General features: G+C 37.4%; 1 protein-coding gene across 2 annotated transcripts in view; it reads left to right on the forward strand.

Moving 5' to 3' along the window:
- Window positions 1–21,654, forward strand: part of LOC307138416 (lysophosphatidylcholine acyltransferase 1) — an 89,989-nt gene that overhangs the window by 45,526 nt on the left and 22,809 nt on the right. For both annotated transcript variants that reach the window (XM_079836706.1, XM_079836705.1), the window contains exons 2-3: window positions 7,693–7,832; window positions 13,960–14,174. In XM_079836706.1, coding sequence (XP_079692832.1) covers window positions 7,693–7,832; window positions 13,960–14,174 — 355 coding nt within the window. The remainder of the gene's footprint in view (window positions 1–7,692; window positions 7,833–13,959; window positions 14,175–21,654) is intronic.

A 21,654-nucleotide genomic window follows, 5' to 3' on the forward strand; every position in this document is an offset into this window, starting at 1 on the left:
CAATCTACTGCAGTATTTCCTCTCTCAATCAGTAGAAAATGTGGTTAACACCCGGTCATGCATAGGGGAAAAATACCGTCATATACCGTGAAACCGATATAATTTAGAAAAATACCGTGATATACATTTTTGGTCATACCGCCCAGCACTAGTTCAGCTCCAGGTGGTTGATTCCACCCCATGACACCAGATGGTTCTTAATGTCGATATGTGGATCCATCGCAGTTTGAGGTGGCGTCACCTGCAGGCTTGACAGGTTTGACAGACTCACTCAGTAATGAGCGTGAACCGAACAGGAGGATAAACTCCTAGCACTGTGTGACGTTGTGGAGGAAATGAATCATAGATTTCAGATGGTGCATAATGAGTCTTCATTTAAAGACAACTTCAAGGCCTCTAGTCTGTAGTCATTCAAGTTGAAGATTTTGGTTTTTTTGGGGACAAGGTTAATAAGGCAGTGGTGAGCCTAGTTTGTATCTTAAAATGGACAGTTCACCCAAAAATTACACATGCATTATTTACTGTCATCATTTACTCACCCTGTCCTGATGTTGTCCGTAACCCGTGTGAACTTTCTGTTTGACACAAAAGTAGATATTTAGAAAATTAATTGGGTCCAAAAAATATTGGTTTCATTGTAAGGAATTTTTTTTTTTTTTTCAAAAGATCATCTGATATCATTATTGTACCACCACGGTACTTTTTATTAGGATTTCTTTAAGGAAAAAAAAAAAAAAGGTCTTCACCTTCAGTGAGTGCATTTACGTTCATGTTCTTAACCTGATTACGCTTCAGCCATCAATTCATGTGGTCATGTAAACGTGTTAACTCATTTTCCTTTATCAGAGTAAGGTCGTAAACAGCTTAAGCATAAACCGATCAATATTGTTATACCATGAGTTTCTTTGTTCTGCTGAACACAAAAGAAGATATTTAGAAGAATGTTTGTAAAAAAAGCAGAGAGAGCAACCATTGACTACTAGGGGTGTGACGGGACACTTATCTCACGATACGAGATACGAGATTGGGTTCACGAGAACGAGACGAGGCGAGATTTTTACAGACGAGAAATGCTCAATGATGAAATACATGACTAGAAAAATAGTTTGCAGGTGCATTTGAAATGATTTCTCATCATCTTGTAATGAATGTCATTTCAGTTCTACTTTCTGAGTATGAATTATCATACGCAGTTAAAGACCACAATACTCAAGCACTGTAAAGGTTTTAGCAAAAACTCAACTGACTGGCTTCTCTCCTGTATGATTGTCTCTTCAGACCTTAGAACTGCACATGAGCTTCTTTTGACCTCCTAACTGAACTCCTTCCCACAAATTGATCATAGATATTAAGTGCAAACAATAACCATAATCAAAGTACTCAATATTCAAAGTGCAAATAGAGACCAAATTTATCTTCAAGCATGATACAGAGCTAAGAGATGGTTACAACGGGATAGCTTATATATTGAGAGATATTCGTGTGTCTCAAGGAGCCGCTATCAAACAGCAGTATATTGAAATCGCGGTTGAATGCGCGCTCGCGTTTACTTTCACTTTGAATTTCGCGATCGTGCGTACTCTGGGAATAGGGAGCATTTTAAAATATAACCTCACCATGGTCGAGTCCACTTACATGTAACACACACTCGTACAATGCGAGCGCTTCACTAACACACGTAGCACGCACTCATAACACGCTCAATGTCTTCTCATCACTTGATCAGTGCTGCGCGCACGACTCAAAACAGCTCATGTTGGGTGAGCTGATGGAATTGAAGCAACTGTTATCCGCCTGAATTAAATAGTTTTTATTTATATAAAAAGCAAAACTAGAGTGGATGCGTAATGTAAACGTAGTGTTGGCCTTTTCTATCCTAACTTCACCCTCACACTCCATCATGACATTATGACCATAGACTGTAAAAAAAATAGATTATGACACGAAACAGCTTTTCACCTCCACGAGAAATCTCTTCACAGTTTAGTCTTGCGAGATCTCGTGGCACAAGATCTCGTCACACCCCTATTGACTACCAGAGTATTTTTGTCCCTACTATGGTAGTCAATGGTTGCTCTATCTGCTTGGTTACACACATTCTTCAAAATATCTTCTCTTGTTTTTCAGCAGAACAAAGAAACTCACACAGGTTTGGAACAACTTGAGGGTGAGTAAATGATGACATAATTTTCATTTTTGGGTGAACTATCCCTTTAATGTATAAAATCCCTGATATATAAAACTTATATTATTGTTATTATTATTTTTTTTTTTTACCCATTATCCATTTGAAAAACTTTCGGTTGATTAATCAGTCCAACCTAGTTATCGGTATCAGTCAAATCCACTATCGGTCGACTTCTAAAAAAAAATTTGACTTTTGACTCAGAATTGCGAGAGAAAATGTGAGAAAATTTCACAATTACCTTTTTTTATTTCACTCACTGCTCTTGACTGAATACGTTTTGGAACTTTAATAAGGATTCATTTCTATTTAATTTATACAGTGAAGATTATATGCAGTGTTATTTTTATTTTATTTTTATTTGATTCAATTTCTGTACCTGAAAACTACGTTTAGTAGTTACCCTAAAAGTACCCTTAAAAGTAACACTAAAAAGAAGTTGAATTAATTTGTATCTTTGCTCTATTGTATTTATTAGTGACTCATGGCAGTAAACTTGTATGTGCCTGCAGTGTGAGATCACTGCTGATGGGATATTTCACCTGAACATGAAACCTCTCTTATTACTCACTGCAATCAAAGTCCCTTTCAAGGACAGTCAGTTCACTTGGCAGCCATATTGCCAATGCCTTCAGGCAGATATTTTGGGCATGCAAGACCTACTCCTTTCTACTTGATACTACTTTATAGTCTTCCTGTAACACCAACCATTGATAATGGCAATGCCAATGCTATGGGTTCAATTCCTATGGTATGTATGAATGGGGAAATGCCAAAATCTCACTTCCAATCTCACATTTCAATATCATTAGATACATAAAATCTGATATGAACAGGAATTGAATATGAAACCTTATTAAAGAGTGCCGAAACTACATACATGTTGTTTCTTAAGCTCCAATAGCATTAAATAAGCCTTTGTCTTAGGTCAAATCTACTTTTAGTTGCAAAGGTGAGTTTCACACCGTCAAGCCCTGGTATTCGTCAACAACAGTGTTATATTGCTTTAATGTTCAGCTGGAGCGGTTCGATTTATCTAAGACTCTCCTTTTGTGCTCAACAGAAAAACAAATACGAGTTATACGGCAACTAAATGACCTCACGAAGGAGCTTAGGGCTGGTCGGCAGGTTTTTCTTTTTTTTTCAAGTTTCCAGCAAGAACATGAAGCTGGTGGAGTCAGCAAAACCCTTGATTCCTGAGCTCTCGCCATGTATTTTTAGCATACTCTTATCCCACACTTCTGCTCACTGATATGGGATTTGGCATCCTGATGGTCTGTGATCAACTCAATTATAGCGGCTCATTGGAAACCATTAACATCTTCCAGTGCTCACAGCACTAGTGCTTTTAATTGGTCACTTTGAAAGCTATCAGTGGGCAAATGCAGCCGAGTGCTGATAAGAGCAAGATAAATATTGACTGGAGATATCCAATAATGCCCCTTCGCTGATAAGACATGCTTCTGTTTGATAAGGCAGTGGATCAGACTTTATTTATTTGTGTTCTAATCTTTTGAACGCCTCCCATGTCACACCTGCTCACGGAAGATCTGCGAGACATCTCAATGTCTCTGTCTTGGCATCTATCTTGGCATGCTCCCTATCTCTTACAGTGGGGATCAGGTCTGGAGATTGTGATTGCCATGACAGGGTCTTGATCTGGTGGTCCTCCATCCACACCTTGATTGGCCTGGCTGTGTGGATTGGAGCATTGTCCTGTGGGAAAAACAAATCCTTTGAGCTGAATCCTTATTTCTTTCTGAGATCCACTTATGATGTTGGGGGAGGGGGCAGGGGGGGGGAGATAAGTTGCATTATATTACTTTAAAGCTACACTGTGTAACTTTTTTAGTTTATTCTTAGCTAAAAACACTTAGCTCTTTCAAAAATGTGCTCATTAATGTATATTTACTTCTTTCAAGTAAGAAAGTATTCTCGTAAGTTTATAATATGCCATTGAAAATACATACGGGTGAGGGGTTCGAATGCGGGTCGCCATGTTGCCCCTCCATCTTGAAAGTACATTAGCCAAAGAGGGACATACCCGTAAATTCAAGCTTCGCCTTTCGCGTTTTAACACTCGATGGCACCGTGTCGAATGTGGACGAGGTCGAACTGGAAGCCATGTTAATCTTGGACTAAATCGGAATTGAGAGGAACAGAAACTAATATTCACTGGATGGTCATATACCTTTTCACCGATAGATGGGGGAAAATCTCACAGTGTAGCTTTAATGTGAAATAAATATACAATGTACAGTAAATTAGGGATCGACCGATACAGATTTTTTAGTGCCGATACCAATTTTTTTTCATCAGCCTTAGCCGATGACCGATACGGGCTGCCGATTTTTTTGGGGCCGATACTGCTTTTGCTCCCTCAATTTACATCATAAAAATGACACCATGATCATGATGATAACAATTTATTGTAGAAAAAAAAAACTATATTTAACAAATAGTAAAAACAGGTAAGGTAGAACAAGTTAAAAAAAAGAGTTCAGTGCTGAAAATAAATTCTGAAAATTAAATATTTCAGCATAATAAAAATTCTGAAAATAAATTCTGAAAACAAATATTTAAGCTTAAATAAAATAATTACACTATTGCACACAGTAGCAACAAGCAAGCAGCATAATAAAGTGCACACTGACTGTACTATACTTAATTTTAAAAGTTACCAACTATTTACAACCTAGTCATTTAATGCTTAGGTGCACTTAACTTAATCTCTTGTAGAGCAACACCAGCGGTAATTCAGGAAAAAATCTCCCAAAGCTCCCTAAATACAATGGCTAGCAGTTTTATAGACGAGGCATTCAGCATTTGCGTTTTCCATTTGGACGCAGAAACTTGCTTAGCTATAGTTATAGTATAGCACATATAGAGCTACGTGTTTCCACTTTCAAAAGCGTATGGCAATATTTCAACTTAGTCAAACAGTTAAAAGATGCTTTGAAAGTTTAAAACTTATCGTTGTCTTGAAGAGAAGATTCCAGCAGCACAGAGCTGCCTGTGGACGCCTGTCTGTAAATAATGGCGGGAAAAAACTATCGGCGAACGCAGCAGCCTTGTATCGGCTGATGCGATACATGTAAAAACCGCAAATATCGGCCTGATATATCGGCCGGCCGAAAAAAAGTTTTTTTCTGAGTAGTCGGTTAAGCTTTTGGTTCATTTACCCATAAATAATAACCAATTATTTTTCAATAAATAATAACCATAACTAATCTATGTATGAAATTTTACCTAATGATATTATTCATCAGAAAAAAATAAGGTTTATGCAGTGTAGGCCTAATTAGGAAATGTGTTTACTGTTTACGATAGCTGCGTTCACGGTCACTTTCGGGGATTTACAGCAGCAGCTGCTTGTGCTTACAAGTGTGAATCCTGAAATGTTTTGTTCATTCAGGATATTAAAGTAGCTGGTTGAATAAGTTCATTCAGCTGTGTGAATAATGATCAAACAGCCACACCCGAATTCTGACGAACCAATAGATGATAAAACACATTTTTTTAACCGCAAAGGCTGCGATTACAGTCTGGTCACATGACACTCGAGCGTTAATCAGTCTGCAGAAGAAGCATCAACTTGGGCCTGGCCTAAAGGAAACTTTGTGTTTAATCGATCTAATATTGTTTTGGTCATACTATACAATAGGGGAGGGAGAAAAGATTCTCTCTCCAATGATTCTGGACCAATTCTGAGCTTAGATTTTAACTGTAGGTGCACAATCAATGGCGCTGTGTGTGTTTTAGAAACACCCGTATTCTGATTGCCATTCCATTTCCTCTCTCACACACAGACACCCCACTCAAACCATAAAATAATATTGAATAATGTTCAGAAAGGTTGAAGCGAATTACAATGACATTCATGGGCTTCATTGCACAGGATATGCACTGTGAGAAACTTTGCTTGATGTTATGTTTACAGTGTGTGTTCTCGTCCACCGGTATTTTCCTTACAAATGCTCAACGAAGTCTTCATTTATGTCGTTTGGAATGCAGTGGGCTTGTATATTAAAAATAGGAAACACACTGACAGAGGGCTTTCAGTTTCCTGCTTGCGCCACACTTTGTGAAGAGTGCTCGCGCATGTGGCTGTGCGCGTCTCAATGCTTTAATGATGCAAAATTAATATAATGTAAAAACAATATCGCGATTAATTGATTTGACAGCACTAGTGATAATTATAACTTAGTATGTCATATCGCCATCACTTTATGTTCGAAAATCGATTGCACAATCGATCGGACCAACCAACACATGTTTCGAAAACAAAAATAGGGAATCGATTTTAACCAAATGTAGGCCAGCCCTACACTATTCATTTCAAACGCATTAAGCAAATAAAAATTATAGATGTAAAAACTCACAAACAAGCAAAAAAAGAAAATAAGAATTCCGAAAGTGCAGTAGGCATTGCGAAAGCTAAAATATCCCCACCTTGCGCAGCTGACAAAGAAGTACCTCCGTGTCCCTGGGACATCAATGCGGTCGGTCTTCTCAACAGCTGGACATATCGTGAATAAAAAAAATGCACTGCTCTGGACCCCAAAAATGTTGATTGACTTGTTTTCCTGTCCAATAATTTGTAATAGGCCTTATTTTCATTATACGTCTGCCTAGCCTAAGTGCTGGTTACGTTCAATAAAAAAAAAAAACACACACACATGGCCTGTTCTCAAGTAAGTCCATTTAAAGTTTCATTTTTTAACAGCTGTCTGTAATGGATTGAATCATTACGTAAAATAATTTTTGAGATTTTTGAATAGCCTAAATCGTAAATGCAGCCCTGTTGTAGAATGCGACAGATGTTTCTAGTCCACTGTCTGATTTGGAGAATGTAACGGCCCTGCGTGTTTATTCTACACGAACTTCACGTTCAATGTAGGCTAGTCCTTCAGTGAATTTTAAGTTTTATTTTCAACCTCTTTTCATGGGCTACAATCGTCTACGTTGGCGAAATTTGTTTGACATTTCTAATTGTAAACACAGCCATTTTAAAGCCTGCAGTAATGTTTTTCATTGATGTTATGGCAGTCCACTGTGCTTATTGTTTTTGGAGAATGTTGCACTCCTGTTTGTCATTGTGCATGGAACTTCACGCCAATAAATCATTAGAAATATTGCCTACTTGTGTGTCTCAAGTGCCCTCTTTACGTTCGTCCTATTGCCTGTTAGTTGTCTGTGGATTGGCCTATATTTGGCGTTGAAAATGGAAACGTCTTTAGACATGGAAAATCGATTCAATTAACACTTATGTCTCAAATCAAACAGGATTTTTTTCACAAAAGTGACTGCCGTAGTATGTCATAATTATGATTTACCAACACATGCTTTTTTTTTTACGTGGTGTAAATGGACTTCCATTAAAATGACTCTGATATCTGAAGATCTGACCCCTCGTGAGCCCTTAACAGGCAACATGACCCATTTCTCTGCTGTTTAGAAATGGTTCCCTTAAAAGGTTTGTGTGTGTGTGTCATTTTTCTCTGCAGATTGGTTTGATGACTGTGACGCTCTTCCCCATCCGGCTCTTCATAGCTGCGTTCATGATGCTGTTGGCCTGGCCGTTTGCCTTCATCGCGTCCGTGGGCCGCTCCGACGCAACGGTGGAGCCACAGTGCTTATGGAGAAAGTAAAGACCTCCTCTTCTTTATTTCAAAACACAAATCGACATTACAGCAAGAACAACTGAAGACAAACAGCTACAGCGTTTGCATAGTTATTACTTATTCAGAATTAAAAACAGCCTCTTTGTATATTTTCTTCTCATCTTCCTGTAGTGTTTATGATTTGACTGCGGTGAGATGAATTTGATTTCGGATACTCCATTTCATAAATCAGGAAGTTGATGAAAGAACTGATGTTCATTACACATGTGAGACCAGCATAACACATTCGCAGCAAAGGAGCTTCCCTGTTATGCTAGTACAAAAAAGTGCTATTCAAATGAGTGTGAATGCATTAATAATTAAAAAATCGCATTATTAATTAATTGGTAAGATTTTAAAGAAATTTAAAGTCTGTTATGCTTGACAAGGCTGCATTTATTTGATCAAATGTACTGTAAAGTGAACACCGTAATGTTGTGAAATATTATTGCAATTTAAAATAGTTGTTATATGCAAATATATTTTAAAATGTAGCTAGTTTATTCCTGTGATCAAAGCTGAATTTTCAGCATCATTACTCCAGTCTTTAGTGTCACATGATCCTTCAAGAAATCATTGTAATATGCAGATTTGATACTCAAGAAAAAAAATATTTTGAAAACAGTTGTTCTGCTTCATATTTTTTTAACGAATCCCAAACCTTTGAACATTAGTGTATATTAAGTGTGTTGTATTCGTGTGTAATGCAGATATGAGGCACAGTCACATAGATCTTGTGTCACACACTGAGCCTCAATGACACACACATACACATACTATTGTCCTTTTTTTAATGGCTATTTCAAGATGCCCACTGGGAAACATCCTCCTTCTGCACAGGAAATCCAGCATCTAATTAAACACTCTTTTTAAAGATGCAAATTACGTTCAGCAATGTTAATAACTACTAAAAAACCTCACATGACCTCTAATTAATGTGGTTGTGTCTTATTGAGCTGTGAGATGGTTAAGCACCCTCCTGTGGGCAGAACCTGATTCAGTAATGCTTTCCATTGAGCAGCTCCTCAGATTCGGCTCACAGATGTGTCTGAGCGTCTGCTCTGCAGTATAAAGTTTGCTCCCCATTTAACATGGTTTTAATAGTGATCAATAGTGATCTGAGCACTTAAGGCTGATTTATACTTCTGCGTCAGACCTGCTCCGTCACAGCGATTTTCATTCATACTTCTGCGTCCTTGTCCGCGTCGACGTGCAGTTACACATGCAGAGGGAGCATGTGGACCACTGAGGGAGGGGTTCTGGCAGACCAATCACAGCACTTGTGGTCCGTGTAGAATTGACGCGTTGTTACATTTTTGGAGAGGTGCACGTCAGGGTAGGGCTGTACGATTAATCGAAAAATAACCGAAACCGACATTCAGAACCTCAAACCGACGTATTTTTCCCATGTCGGTTATTTCGGTTTTCACGTGACTCTGCCCCGTCAGTCACATCAAGTGTAGTTTGCAGGCACACAGAGAGATGCAGGAGCAGTTATCTGTGTATATAGATGCCCCGAATCACTATAGTAACTGCGTGTTTTACACAGTTTATACAGTAAGTTAATTGCTGTTCTTATAGCCTACGTGCTGACACACAAACACACAGACGGCGCGCGCAAGCGAAGCCAGATCGCTTTCACTTTCGTGCTCATACATTTTGTCAAGTACATGTTTTAAAGCCTTGCCAGTTTCAACATTTAAAGCGATTGTGCACTATTCAAAAACAACAATACAGACAATGTATCCGTTCCGGGCTCAGCTTTTTTCTGTGACACAGAGCCGAGCCGTGTCACTTCTCTGAAAACGCGCGCGCCCTGAAGGCAGACCTCTTTCACCTGCGTCCTCACAAAGCTTGTCATTTGTATGTGGTTTAAGCCCTGCCAGTTTTCGACCATCAGATGTGTATTATGTTGAACTAATGCCTGATATATTGTGACAAACGAGCACTCAGACAGAAGCTCGCACATCACGTGAAGATCGCGCGCAGAAACGCAGTGTCAACGATGTCTTGTGACTAAAGTAAAGTCACTAAAGTAGCTTAGAAACTCAACCGTTATAGGCATACATTTTAATACCTTTGAAGTAAGTACAAACCACAGCTTCATAATGAATAGAGACGGTATGAGTAATTCACACACAATCACTCTCTCATTAATGCATTCAAAAAAATGTAATGTAGGCCTACTGTGTTCATTTATCTGCATCTGATGTACAACAAACAGAAATCTGCCCCATAGACAATAACTGCTGAAAGTGAACCGTTTCCTTCAAGTATTTTAAAATCACAAAGAAATGCACTTTTTCATTAGAAAAAAAATTCCACCTTTAATAGTAGAAAATATTTACAGTACAAACCTTATCAGTGAACTTACTCAAAAACCTTATGAGGGTAAAAAAAAAAAAAAAGCAAAATCGTTCATTAATCGTAATCGAGGTAAAATGTTCAATTAATCAAGGTTTTTATTTATGGTCAAATCGTTACAGCCCTACGTCAGGGTACGCGTGCAACACAGCCTACGACGTAGCTATGGTGTACACTCCACATAGAAGTATAAATTGGGCTTGAAACCACATTCATAGGAAGTCAGGGATGAATGTGTTGTATACATGCCGATGCACACGTGTTGTGTGGCACATGATCATTGTGCCACAAGCCTTTGAACTTTGCCTGCTAGATATGTCCTTTTCTGACATATTTCAGAAAGCCTGATGTCTATAGTTAACACTTCCCTGCCAGTGTTTTTTTTTTTTTTTAAGTTGCCAGCCACCGCCAGCATTTTTTTTTTATAATTTTCACAAAATTTTCATGGCCCCAGAATATTTTGTTTTATGAATATCTGAACATGCAATCAAAAGAAAGAACAGACCCTGTGCTTTTAATTTTTTTTTCTTTATTTTTTATTCTAGCTTAATGCATTCTTTTTTTATCAACACTTAAATGTGGGTTAGTTTAATTAAAAAAAGAAACATTTTGAGCAACGCATTTTCGTAAAAAAAATATTGTCTGAATGGGTCATCAACATTTCATACTGTAACATTAGGTTTTGATTTATATGCTTTTAAATGTTTATGACCATTGTTATTTTACATATGAATTTGCTTACATTACTTGTTTCTTCTGCTTCGCATGTTTTGATCAGGAGATTCATTACTCTTTTAGAAGATGTGTCATAGCGCCCCCTACCGTATAACAGTGAAAACCGCAAATTTCTTTCAATGGCAGGGAAAGAGTTAAGAAACTCAACTGTATACATTAGAGCTTTACGACTTATCAAAACAAAATCAGTATCATCATATGGTGAATATGAAATTGCAAAGGCTATGAATAAAAAAATGCACTGCTGTGTAATGCGTATTTCAGAGTAACGTGGCACTGTGTTCATTTACACATGAGCAGCTCATGTTACAATGTTCCGTCATTTACTGTGTTCTGTACATCATTGCCAAAAAAACACCAAAAGATAAGCTTGATTTTATAGTTCAATAAAATACATTTATTATTAATTATTAATATTTATTATTAATTTTTCTTTTACAGTATAATAGAATGTTACTAAGTAAAAAAAAAAATATATATATAGCCTGTTAAGTGTCCCGATAATGCAACACATGGCGCGCTTTTATTTTATTTTTTTTATTATCTCTATCACATTTTAATAACCATCATAAGGTATTCTTTTGGTCATTGCATTTCCATGGTAATGGTACTTTAAAACCTTTTAGCAGGCTCAATTTTTATGATATCAACTTCAATTTTGGAACACTTATTGGTTACACATATGGCTTTGATTTTTAGCAATTTCCAGCAAACGTCCAAATTATTTTGTAAAATATATATTTTGTATAAAATACATGTTTAAATCTACATTTGTTTTACAGTAAACTTAGACTTCTATAACTTTTTACACTTTTATTTGAAGTGCTTTCACTTCTGCAAAAAAGAGACCAATATTAGGTCTGGGAACACTTTATTTTGATGGTCCCTTTTGAACTATCTGTTGACTATGAGTAACTTTGCAACTACATGTCAACTAACTCTCATTAGAGTCTTACTAGTCTGTCTGCTTAATATCTGCTAACTCTTTATTGTGATGGTCTTCCAACAGATATTCTACTGACTATAAGCATTTTTGCAACTACATGTAAACTTATTCTAACTCTAACCCTAACAGTCTACTAATAATCTACTAACACTCTAATGAGAGTTAGTAGACATGTAGGTGCAACCAGTGATGCCAGTAACGCGTTACTTAGTAACGCGTTACCCTAATCTGACCACTTTTTCCAGTAACGAGTAATCTAACGCGTTACTATTTCCAAACCAGTAATCAGATTAAAGTAACTTATCCAAGTCACTGTGCGTTACTATTTTTGTCATTTTCCTTACTAAAAATATATATTTTTGCTTTCTTGTTGAGTCTCAGCAGGGTTTTCCTGCATAGAGGAGAATTACGAGGCGGCCGCTCTGTCTCAAGACAGGCAGTCACTTGCTCAGATTAGGCATGTCGTGATCATAAATAATCATCAGAAATATATATTGTCACATTATCCTTCAGCAATCATTATTCGCATATTATTATTTGCTAGCAGCCTACAAAGTCATCTAAAGCCATTCCATAGCTGAATGTCTTTCCTCCGCTGTAGCTCAATCATTCTCCGTTCAGCAAAACTGCGCGTCGCGTTCGGTTCCAGTCAGCAGCTGCTCGGAAAGCTCACTCCATATGATATATTCCCGTTATAATACTTGATATGTTGATAAAATAATTTATCTTGCTGGAGTTTATCTAGCGGTTTCTGAAAGATGTTGTGCTCGAGCTACCCAGGTGACAACACAAGGACTATTAATTAGCATCACACGCACAATAACCGGAATTTAAAACTGTGAAGAAACAAATAATCAGTGAATGTTTGGACCGATATAGGCTACATAGTAGACTAGGATTTGTGCGCTCAACGCTCATCTTCTCTTTATGCCGTGAACTTTTCAATGTGCACTCGCGCTGCACTGCACACTCTGATTCCATGTTGCTTTAAGCGCATCATTCTGCAACCGGGATGCCCATAAGCGCTTTGTTGCCGCTCTGTTTTGAAGCGTTTCATATATTTTCATAGTTTTGTGCACTTAAAGATTATTAAAAAATATATTGTTCTCACGTATCGATAAACTATAAATCTTGTAATTGTATATTATTTGTGTAGGCCCATATAATTATTTACATTCATATATAAATATAAATTAAAAATTTAAATATAAATCGTTTTTCATAAATGTATTTAATAAGAACACAAAGTAATTTGTACCTTTTCATTAACATGTTTAGATTTTATAAAATTAGTCAAAATATTTTTTTTGGAGATACAATTTCAGGAGATACATTGTTGACGTTACTGTTAAAAATGCACTTTCCAATAAAGTGTTGGCAAAAACGGTTGTCATTTCTATGTTGAGGCTGCAGAGGTGTTGTCGGCAACTGATGAATGTAACTAATAAAGTAACTTGTAATCTAACTTAGTTACTTTTAAAATCAAGTAATCTGTAAAGTAACTTAGTTACTTTTAAAATCAAGTAATCTGTAAAGTAACTAAGTTACTTTTTCAAAGTAACTGTGGCAACACTGGGTGCAACACTACTTATAGTCAACAGAATGTGTTAAGGGGACCATCAAAATAAAGTGAAACCATAGGTCTGTATTCCAAAGCATTTATGAACTACAATCAGTACATTTCAGATCTATGCTCAAAAAGAGGGGTGACAGTTAACAGGTTAATCTTTTTATCTAACAATAGTCACAACAAAAATCATAATAATTGGTCAAACAGGTCAAAAACAGTGGGAATGTGGCCTATGAACTCAAGTGATAAAAGTTTTCCTAATAGATCCACTCAAGTCATCTGGTGAAAACTCCTGTATTGTTCCAAATAAAAATATATATTGCAAAAAATCGAAATATCATAGTCAGGTTTTTATCTCAGTGTGCAGTTCACATACAGCTCATTTGTGTTCAGGCAACACTCGCACTAATGAAACTAATCCACCTTCATGTTCCCTAACCTTTCGTCTGAATGACGCTGCATGTGGTCTGATCTCAGACTCGCTCTTCTTCTGTAGGGTGGTGGACCTGGCGCTGAAGACCATCATGCGGGTCATGTGGTTTGCGGGCGGCTTCCACTGGATCACCATAAAAGGCAGAAGGGCTCTGCCTGCCGAAGCGGCCATCCTCACCCTCGGCCCTCACTCGTCCTATTTCGACGCTATGCCCGTCACCATGACCATGGCATCAATTGTGATGAAAGCGGAGAGCAAAGACATTCCTGTGTGGGGAAGTAAGTGTTTTATCTGTTATTAAAAGGCAGTGAAACAAAACAGGACAGGAACACTTTTCTCATTAATTCAGCTTGCTCTCATTATCATTGTCAACTAGAGTTTATTGTCTATGTTGTCATTCTATTAAAGGATTATGAACCACAACAATCATTTTTAATAAAAAATTCTATATAAATTAGAGGTCAACTGATATAGATCTTAGAAAAATAAAGCAGATATATGATATCTCAGTATTTCAACAATTACTGATATGAAATGTATATTTATTTTACATAATATTTACTAAATAAGAAATAAATCATAAAAAAATTATTTGAGACAATGTTATACTTGATAATAAAGAATAAATTGTAAAATTAAATATATTGGTATTTTAGAATGCAACTTCAAGATTTAATTCTACTATAGTATTTTTTACAAAAGAAATAGTTAAAATATTGAATAAAATGGAAATAAACACTAAAACTAACTGTATACCATACAGCATTTACTTTATTTTAATTACTTTAATTAATTAATTAATTATTAATATATTTACAAATAATAGAACTGTTGATCCGAAACCGTAAACTATTGAAAACTGAGAATGGGAGCTCAGGGGCTGGCATTTTCATCGCTGTTAAAATAAAAGTCTCGCTCCCGAAACATCGGCCAAAAAGAAAAAAGTACCCTCCGATGACAATAATTTAAAAATGCAAATTATCGGCCTTGGTGATTTATATATTGGTCAAGTCAAGTCAACCTTATTTATATAGCGCTTTTAACAATGCAGATTGTTTCAAAGCAGCTTTACAGTGTTAAACAGGAAAATAATGCAACATAATTTTATTCAGCCGTATAGCCATTCTGGAGAAAACGGTTATGTCATCAGTTCATTTCAATTATCATACAGTGACAGTGTTGGCTTTAGATTAGTAATTTAGTTTAATAATTAGATTTATTTGGATATTTAGTTGAAAAATTTAGGAAAATGTAGTTTCCCCAACTGAGCACGCCAAGCCAGAGGCAACAGTGGCAAGGAAACCAAAACCCCATCAGTTGACCTAATGGAAAAAAATAAACCTTGGGAGAAACCAGGCTCAGTCGGGGTGCCAGTTCTCTTATTAAATTATATTTGAACAATCGGGAGTCATCACGCCGGAGACGGGTTTTTTGAGGATGACGTGTCGACGATGCAATTTCAGGGGGAGTCTAATTGACATGGTCTCTGCAGACACTTCAGGGTCATGTGTTGGTCTTCTCTGGGCGCAGGTCCACCATCTGATCTGGATACGGCCCGGATCAGGCTGACTGCAGGAAACCTCGGGATAAAACAGAGAGACTATCTTTAGCGTAGATGCCATTCTTCTGATGATGTAACGAGTACATCAGGTGTTATGGGAAGTGTTCCCGGTTCCGGCTGACCTAGTTAATGCAGCCTGACAATCATTTCATTGAAAAAGTGTTTTATGTGTATCCCACAGTAAAGAGATGTGTTTTTAGTCTAGATTTAAACTGACAGAGTGTGTCTGCTTCCCGAACAATGTTAGGAAGACAGTTCCAGAGTTTCGGAGCTAAATAGGAAAAGGATCGACCGGCTGCAGTTGATTTGGATATTCTCGGTATTATCAACTGGCCAGAATTTTGAGACTGCAGTAGACATGATGGAGTATAATGTGTTAAGAGCTCGCTCAAGTACTGGGGAGCTAAACCATTTAGTGCTTTGTAAGTAATAAGCAAGATTTTAAAATGAACGCGATGTTTAATAGGCAGCCAGTGCAGTGTTGACAGAACTGGGCTAATATGGTCATACTTCCTGGTTGTAGTAAGAACTCAAGCTGCTGCGTTTTGGACCAGCTGGAGTTTATTTATTAAGCGAGCAGGGCAACCACCCAGTAGAGCATTACAATAATCTAACCTTGAGGTCATGAATGCATGAACTAACTGTTCAGCATTTTGCATTGAAAGCATGTGCCATAATTTAGATATATTTTTAAGTTGGTAGAATGCAATTTTAAAGATGCTAAAAATGTGGCTTTCAAACAAAAGATTAGTATCAAAGAGCACACCCAGGTTCCTCACTGACGACGAGGACTTGACAAAGCAGCCATCAAGTGTTAGACAGTATTCTAGGTTACTACTTGTGGAGGTTTTTTGTCCAATAAAAAAACGTGAATGACAGCTCCGTGAATGACACACCTGAATGACAGCTCGTCTGTAAATGCGCGCTCTTTGAGGCCATGGGTGCGTCTCAATCAGTTCCCTAGTTCAGTAGTCAGGGCACTGATCAAGCATTGATCAGTCTATGATTGAGATGCACGCCATGAATGAATAACAGTTCGTCCCCTTGTTTATACTCGACGCGCCCGCAAAAAATAAATGCGGCAAAAAATAAATGCGCGTAGCGCGGAGGCTCGCTCTGCGGAGCCAGGCCAAAGTAAACAATGCGCGCTCTGTGCGGCAGTGCACATTTTACTTTCAGTTTTGAATTAGCGCCAATTCGGCTGCGGGTTGCTTGAATTGTGGGTTCATTAGCCTATTATTTTTAATGAAAAACACAACAACAAAACAAATGACAAACTCCCTTAAATAGGCGCTTTTACGTTTCGCTTTGAAACCAAATCTTCTGTGATCATCTCAGTCAGCTCCTCACTCTTAAATCTGATGAATGACTCCTGCCGCTGCCGAGACTCACGGTCGGATCCTGCTTTATTAAGCAGATACGTTCAGTTTTTATTTGTATTGTCTGTTCTCTAACTGAACTAAATTATTTTATTAATATAAAAAAATCAAAAAGACGGTGGGCGGTGCCACGGTGGGCAAGTGATGTAACCGGTGTTGAGTCTGAACACCGGTAACACCGACAACACCGACTATCGTAGCAAGCCTATAAAGCACCAAAACTTCGAAGGAATTATATTTGAAACTAGACTTCTGAGTAGGGTTGGGAATCGTGAGAAATTTTCCGGTTCCGGTTCCGGTGCCGGTTCCGCCTAACGATTCCGGTTCCGATTCCGGTTCCATTAAAATTATTAAACAAATAGTGGTAAAGGAAAAAGGCACAATACGCAACTCAAACAATCCATTTTGTGTTTATTACTTGCTCTAAAATGTATTTACAGGTTGGCAATGTCAAAAAAGTCCTGTACTGTACATATATTACAGTATTAATTAAGCCATTCTTGCAACATATTGTTTTTCAAATGAACACCTCTGAAATTGTCTTATTACATTTTATCTCTCTGTCTCTGAATAAAACCAAGTTATAAATGATATTTATTAGTTATATTTATTAATTAGTTGTATATTAATTTAACAGTAATTCAGTTATTCAGTGAACTTGTAAAAAATAAATTGCAATTCAGCATTACAAAGGTAATTGTGCCTAAACGCTTACCTAAACCATGGTGACTCAACGGTTGACAAATATATATATATATATTTTATATATATATATATATATATATATATATATATATATATATATATATATATATATATATATATATATATATATATATATAGGCCTTTCACTATAAATCTGGTATAAGCCCTGAGGCACTCTGTGCTGTAGCAAATGTTTTGTCAAATTGCTAGTGCAGCCTCCTTTGCATGTTATTAACTTTTCACGTGTTACATTTTGCTTCATTATCATTCATTCTTTGGAAATGAATCCATACTTGTGACTTTCTCTTCGCCATGCTGGTGGTCAACGAGAAAATATCTGACGCAAAACCGTAAATGTGTAGCGCGAGGGCTTTCAGTGCTGAACTGCGTTGCACTCCTGGAAGCGGCAGGCAACGTAATTAATATTCATGATGAGGTGAGCCAGGGTTGCCAGGTTTTCACAACAAAACCCGCACAATTGCACAATCGCTTCAACCCGCGGACATGAAACACAGCCCGCGGCAACAGTGGAAAACGAGAAAGCAGGAAAACCACGGACTTGGCAACACTGGCTGTCACTCGGATACGCTTCCAGTGCTTCGCACACACATTGCACCAGAACCGTTTTCGGAACCGAAACTTAGGAATTTCGCGCGGTTCTGGTATTTTTCAAAAATCAGTTTCGGTTCTGCATAAGAACCGGTTCTCGGTTCCCAACCCTACTTCTGAGTAGTACTGAAGATATTATTATAAATTACAGCAACCCCTCCCCCTTTACCTTTCAGACGCTGCTCATGTTTATAACAATAATCTTGGGGGGTGGACTCATTTAAAGTAATGTAGTCGTCAGGTTTTAGCCAGGTTTCTGTCAAATAAAGCACATCTAGATTATTATCTGTAATGATATCATTAACAATAAGCGCTTTTGGGGAAAGGGATCGAATATTCAGCAAGCCAAGCTTTATCAATTGTTCATCTGTATTATAGCTGTTGTTTATTTGTTGGACATCAATTCAATTTTTACTGTTGAATGGTTTTGATGTTTTTTTGTATTTACTAATTCGGGGAACAGTCACAGTCTCTATATGATAATATCTAGGTGAAAGAGTCTCTATGTGCTGGGATTTATCTGACTCCGGTGACGTGAGACCGCTAGCAGACGGTCGGTTTAGCCAGTTTGTCTGCTTCCTGACCTGGGCCCTAGTGAGTCAAGGTTTAGCTCTAAGACTATGTGCCAAATTACTAGAGAGAAGAGCGGAACCACCCCAGGAGGGATGGATGCCATCCTTCTTCAACAGGTCAGGTCTGCCCCAAAAACTTTTCCAATTGTCTATGAACCCTATGTTATTTTGTGGACACCACTTAAGACAACCAGCCATTGAGTAGTGATAGTATGCTAAATATCTAATCACTCCTTTTAACAGGGAGCGGTCCAGAACAATAAACAGCCTCTGACATCTTACTAGCGAGTTCACACACCTCTTTAATGTTAATTTTGGTGATCTCCGACCGGCGAAGTCGAACATCATTAGTGCCGACGTGAATAATAATCTTAGAGAATTCACAATTAGCCAATGGTCAATCATATAAATAGAAAATAAATAGTTTATACTCTTAATGATGCAATGCTGAGGGGACCTCAGAGACGAGCAGCAACAACAAATAGAGGAAGAATTGACATCGAGGGATTGCATCTGAATTGTGCAAGTGCAGGCTACATGATCATAGATACACATCCAGTTATGCCACTGAGGAAAGAGACTTTAAAGCGTTAGTTCAACCAAAAATTTGGTCAAATAATTACTCGCCCTCATGTCGTTCCTAACCCGTAAGACTTTTGTTCATCTTTGAAACACAAATGAAGATCTTTTTAATGAAATCTGAGATCTTTCTGTCCCTCCATTCACTGCTACGTAACTACCACTTTCAAACCCCAGAACGGTAGTAAAGACATCATTAAAACCCCTTAAAGGGTTAGTTCACCCAAAAATGAAAATTCTGTCATTAATTACTCACCCTCATGTCGTTCGAGACCCGTAAGACCTCCGTTCATATTCGGAATACAAATGAAGATATTTTTGTTGAAAGCTGGTGGCTGAGAAAGGCTTCAGATAGGCCTCCATTGGCATTCTGTACACTTATACTCCCAAGACCGATAAAAGGCACTTAAAATGTCGTTACAAAGTCCATCTCACCACAGTGACTCTACAATAATCTTATGATGCGACGACAATAGTTTTTGTGCGCAAAAAAAATCAAAATAACACCTTTTTCCAACTTGTTACTGCCTTCCGTGTGTGCCTCCACGACGCATGCGCGAGAATATGACGTAGCGCCTGGGTTCGGGAATCCATGAAATGCACACTTAAGCCCCATTTTGAGCACTACGCCGAGACCTAAAGCACGATCAATGTAGAATCCAACAGCTTAGACACGCGCGTCTTCCTCTGCTTGTCAACAAATCGCTTCTGGGTCATCTGTCCGAACGCCGGATCTGCGTCATATTCTCGCGCATGCGTCGTGGAGGCACACACGGAAGGCAGTAACAAGTTGGAAAAAGGTGTTATTTTGATTTTTTTTGCGCACAAAAACTATTGTCGTCGCATCGTAAGATTATTGTAGAGCCACTGTGGTGAGATGGACTTTGTAACGACATTTTAAGTGCCTTTTATCGGTCTTGGGAGTATAAGTGTACAGAATGCCAATAGAGGCCTATCTGAAGCCTTTCTCAGCCACCAGCTTTCAACAAAAATATCTTCATTTGTGTTCCGAATATACGGGTCTCGAACGACATGAGGGTGAGTAATTAATGACAGAATTTTCATTTTTGGGTGAACTAAAGTTATCCATGTGACTCCAGTGGTTTAACATCAATTTTATGCAGCGACAAGTGCTTTGTTTGTGAAAAAAACAACAACATAATTTACCTCTTTATTTTAAAATTTAAAAAATATGACTGCCTTTAGTTATTATTTTGGAATAAATGTAAAAATGCTTAAAGTCCCTGTAAAGCAATATTAAAACATGTGTTCTGAGTTTGTCACACCACAGAAAAATGTGTTATTAACCACCCAGTCAAATTTGAGTGATAAAAAAAGCCAAGTAAATAAAATAAGTTTATTAAAATCTTGAAAAAAATACACAAGGCAACTTACACTCATTGATGGGCACTTACTGCCGACTATGGCACCAGATGTCGGCGGGATGGGAGGATGAATGGACGGGAGATAGTTGGTTCAGCCCCATTCACCAGTAACAGGATTATCAGTGAATCCCAGTTGTCTCCGATGAAAGTTTGTAAAACTATCCAGTGTAAAATGATCATTGCAGAGGCGGGTGTTGGTGGTGATCGTCAGCTCTCCATCAAGATGAGAAAATGAATCCACATCTCCTTCATATCATTTTTTTTTTAGGAAATTTAGAGACTGAGCTGTTTTGTATATAATCGTAACCAGGTATTATGCATTTACATGATGAAGGCATAGCTAGCTAGCAAAATGTAGGCTGTAATAACGGTAATAACATTAACTTCGATTCATTAATAACTGATTCACTTTGATTTATAAAATTAGAGATGCACTGATACTAGGGCTGGGCGATTTGGCAAAAAAAAAAAAATATTCTAAATTTTTTTCCAGATCTATTGACCGATTCATGATTTCGATTTCATTTTTTTTTTAATTGTTTAACTAGTCAACTTAAAAAAACATAACTACAGTATGATTCGGGCAACATTCTCTTTATTAACCATCTGATCAAAAAAGTTTTATTCCAAGTGAACATGGTGTAAATGTAAAACAAATGATTTATTTGTTAAATATCTTTGCAGTAAATATGCATGAAATATGAAGGCAACTATTGTACAAACATATTTTAAACATATCCCATATACTCAGAAATAAAATATGAAGAATGCTAAATATTTATTAGCTAAAAAGTAATAGCAATAAATAACACCAGTAATGGGCTATTATTAACAGCAAATGCTTTTTAAAAACAGAAAATAACAGCAGCTTTCAGCCTGTCACCATCATGCAAACATGAAATATCAAAAATACAGTTGTAGTTCTTTACAGGTTTTTGCATTCCATTGAGATATTTTTCCTATTGTTT

The sequence above is a fragment of the Gobio gobio genome, assembly GCF_949357685.1.
Source record: "Gobio gobio genome assembly, chromosome: 15".
Lineage (NCBI taxonomy): Eukaryota > Metazoa > Chordata > Actinopteri > Cypriniformes > Gobionidae > Gobio > Gobio gobio.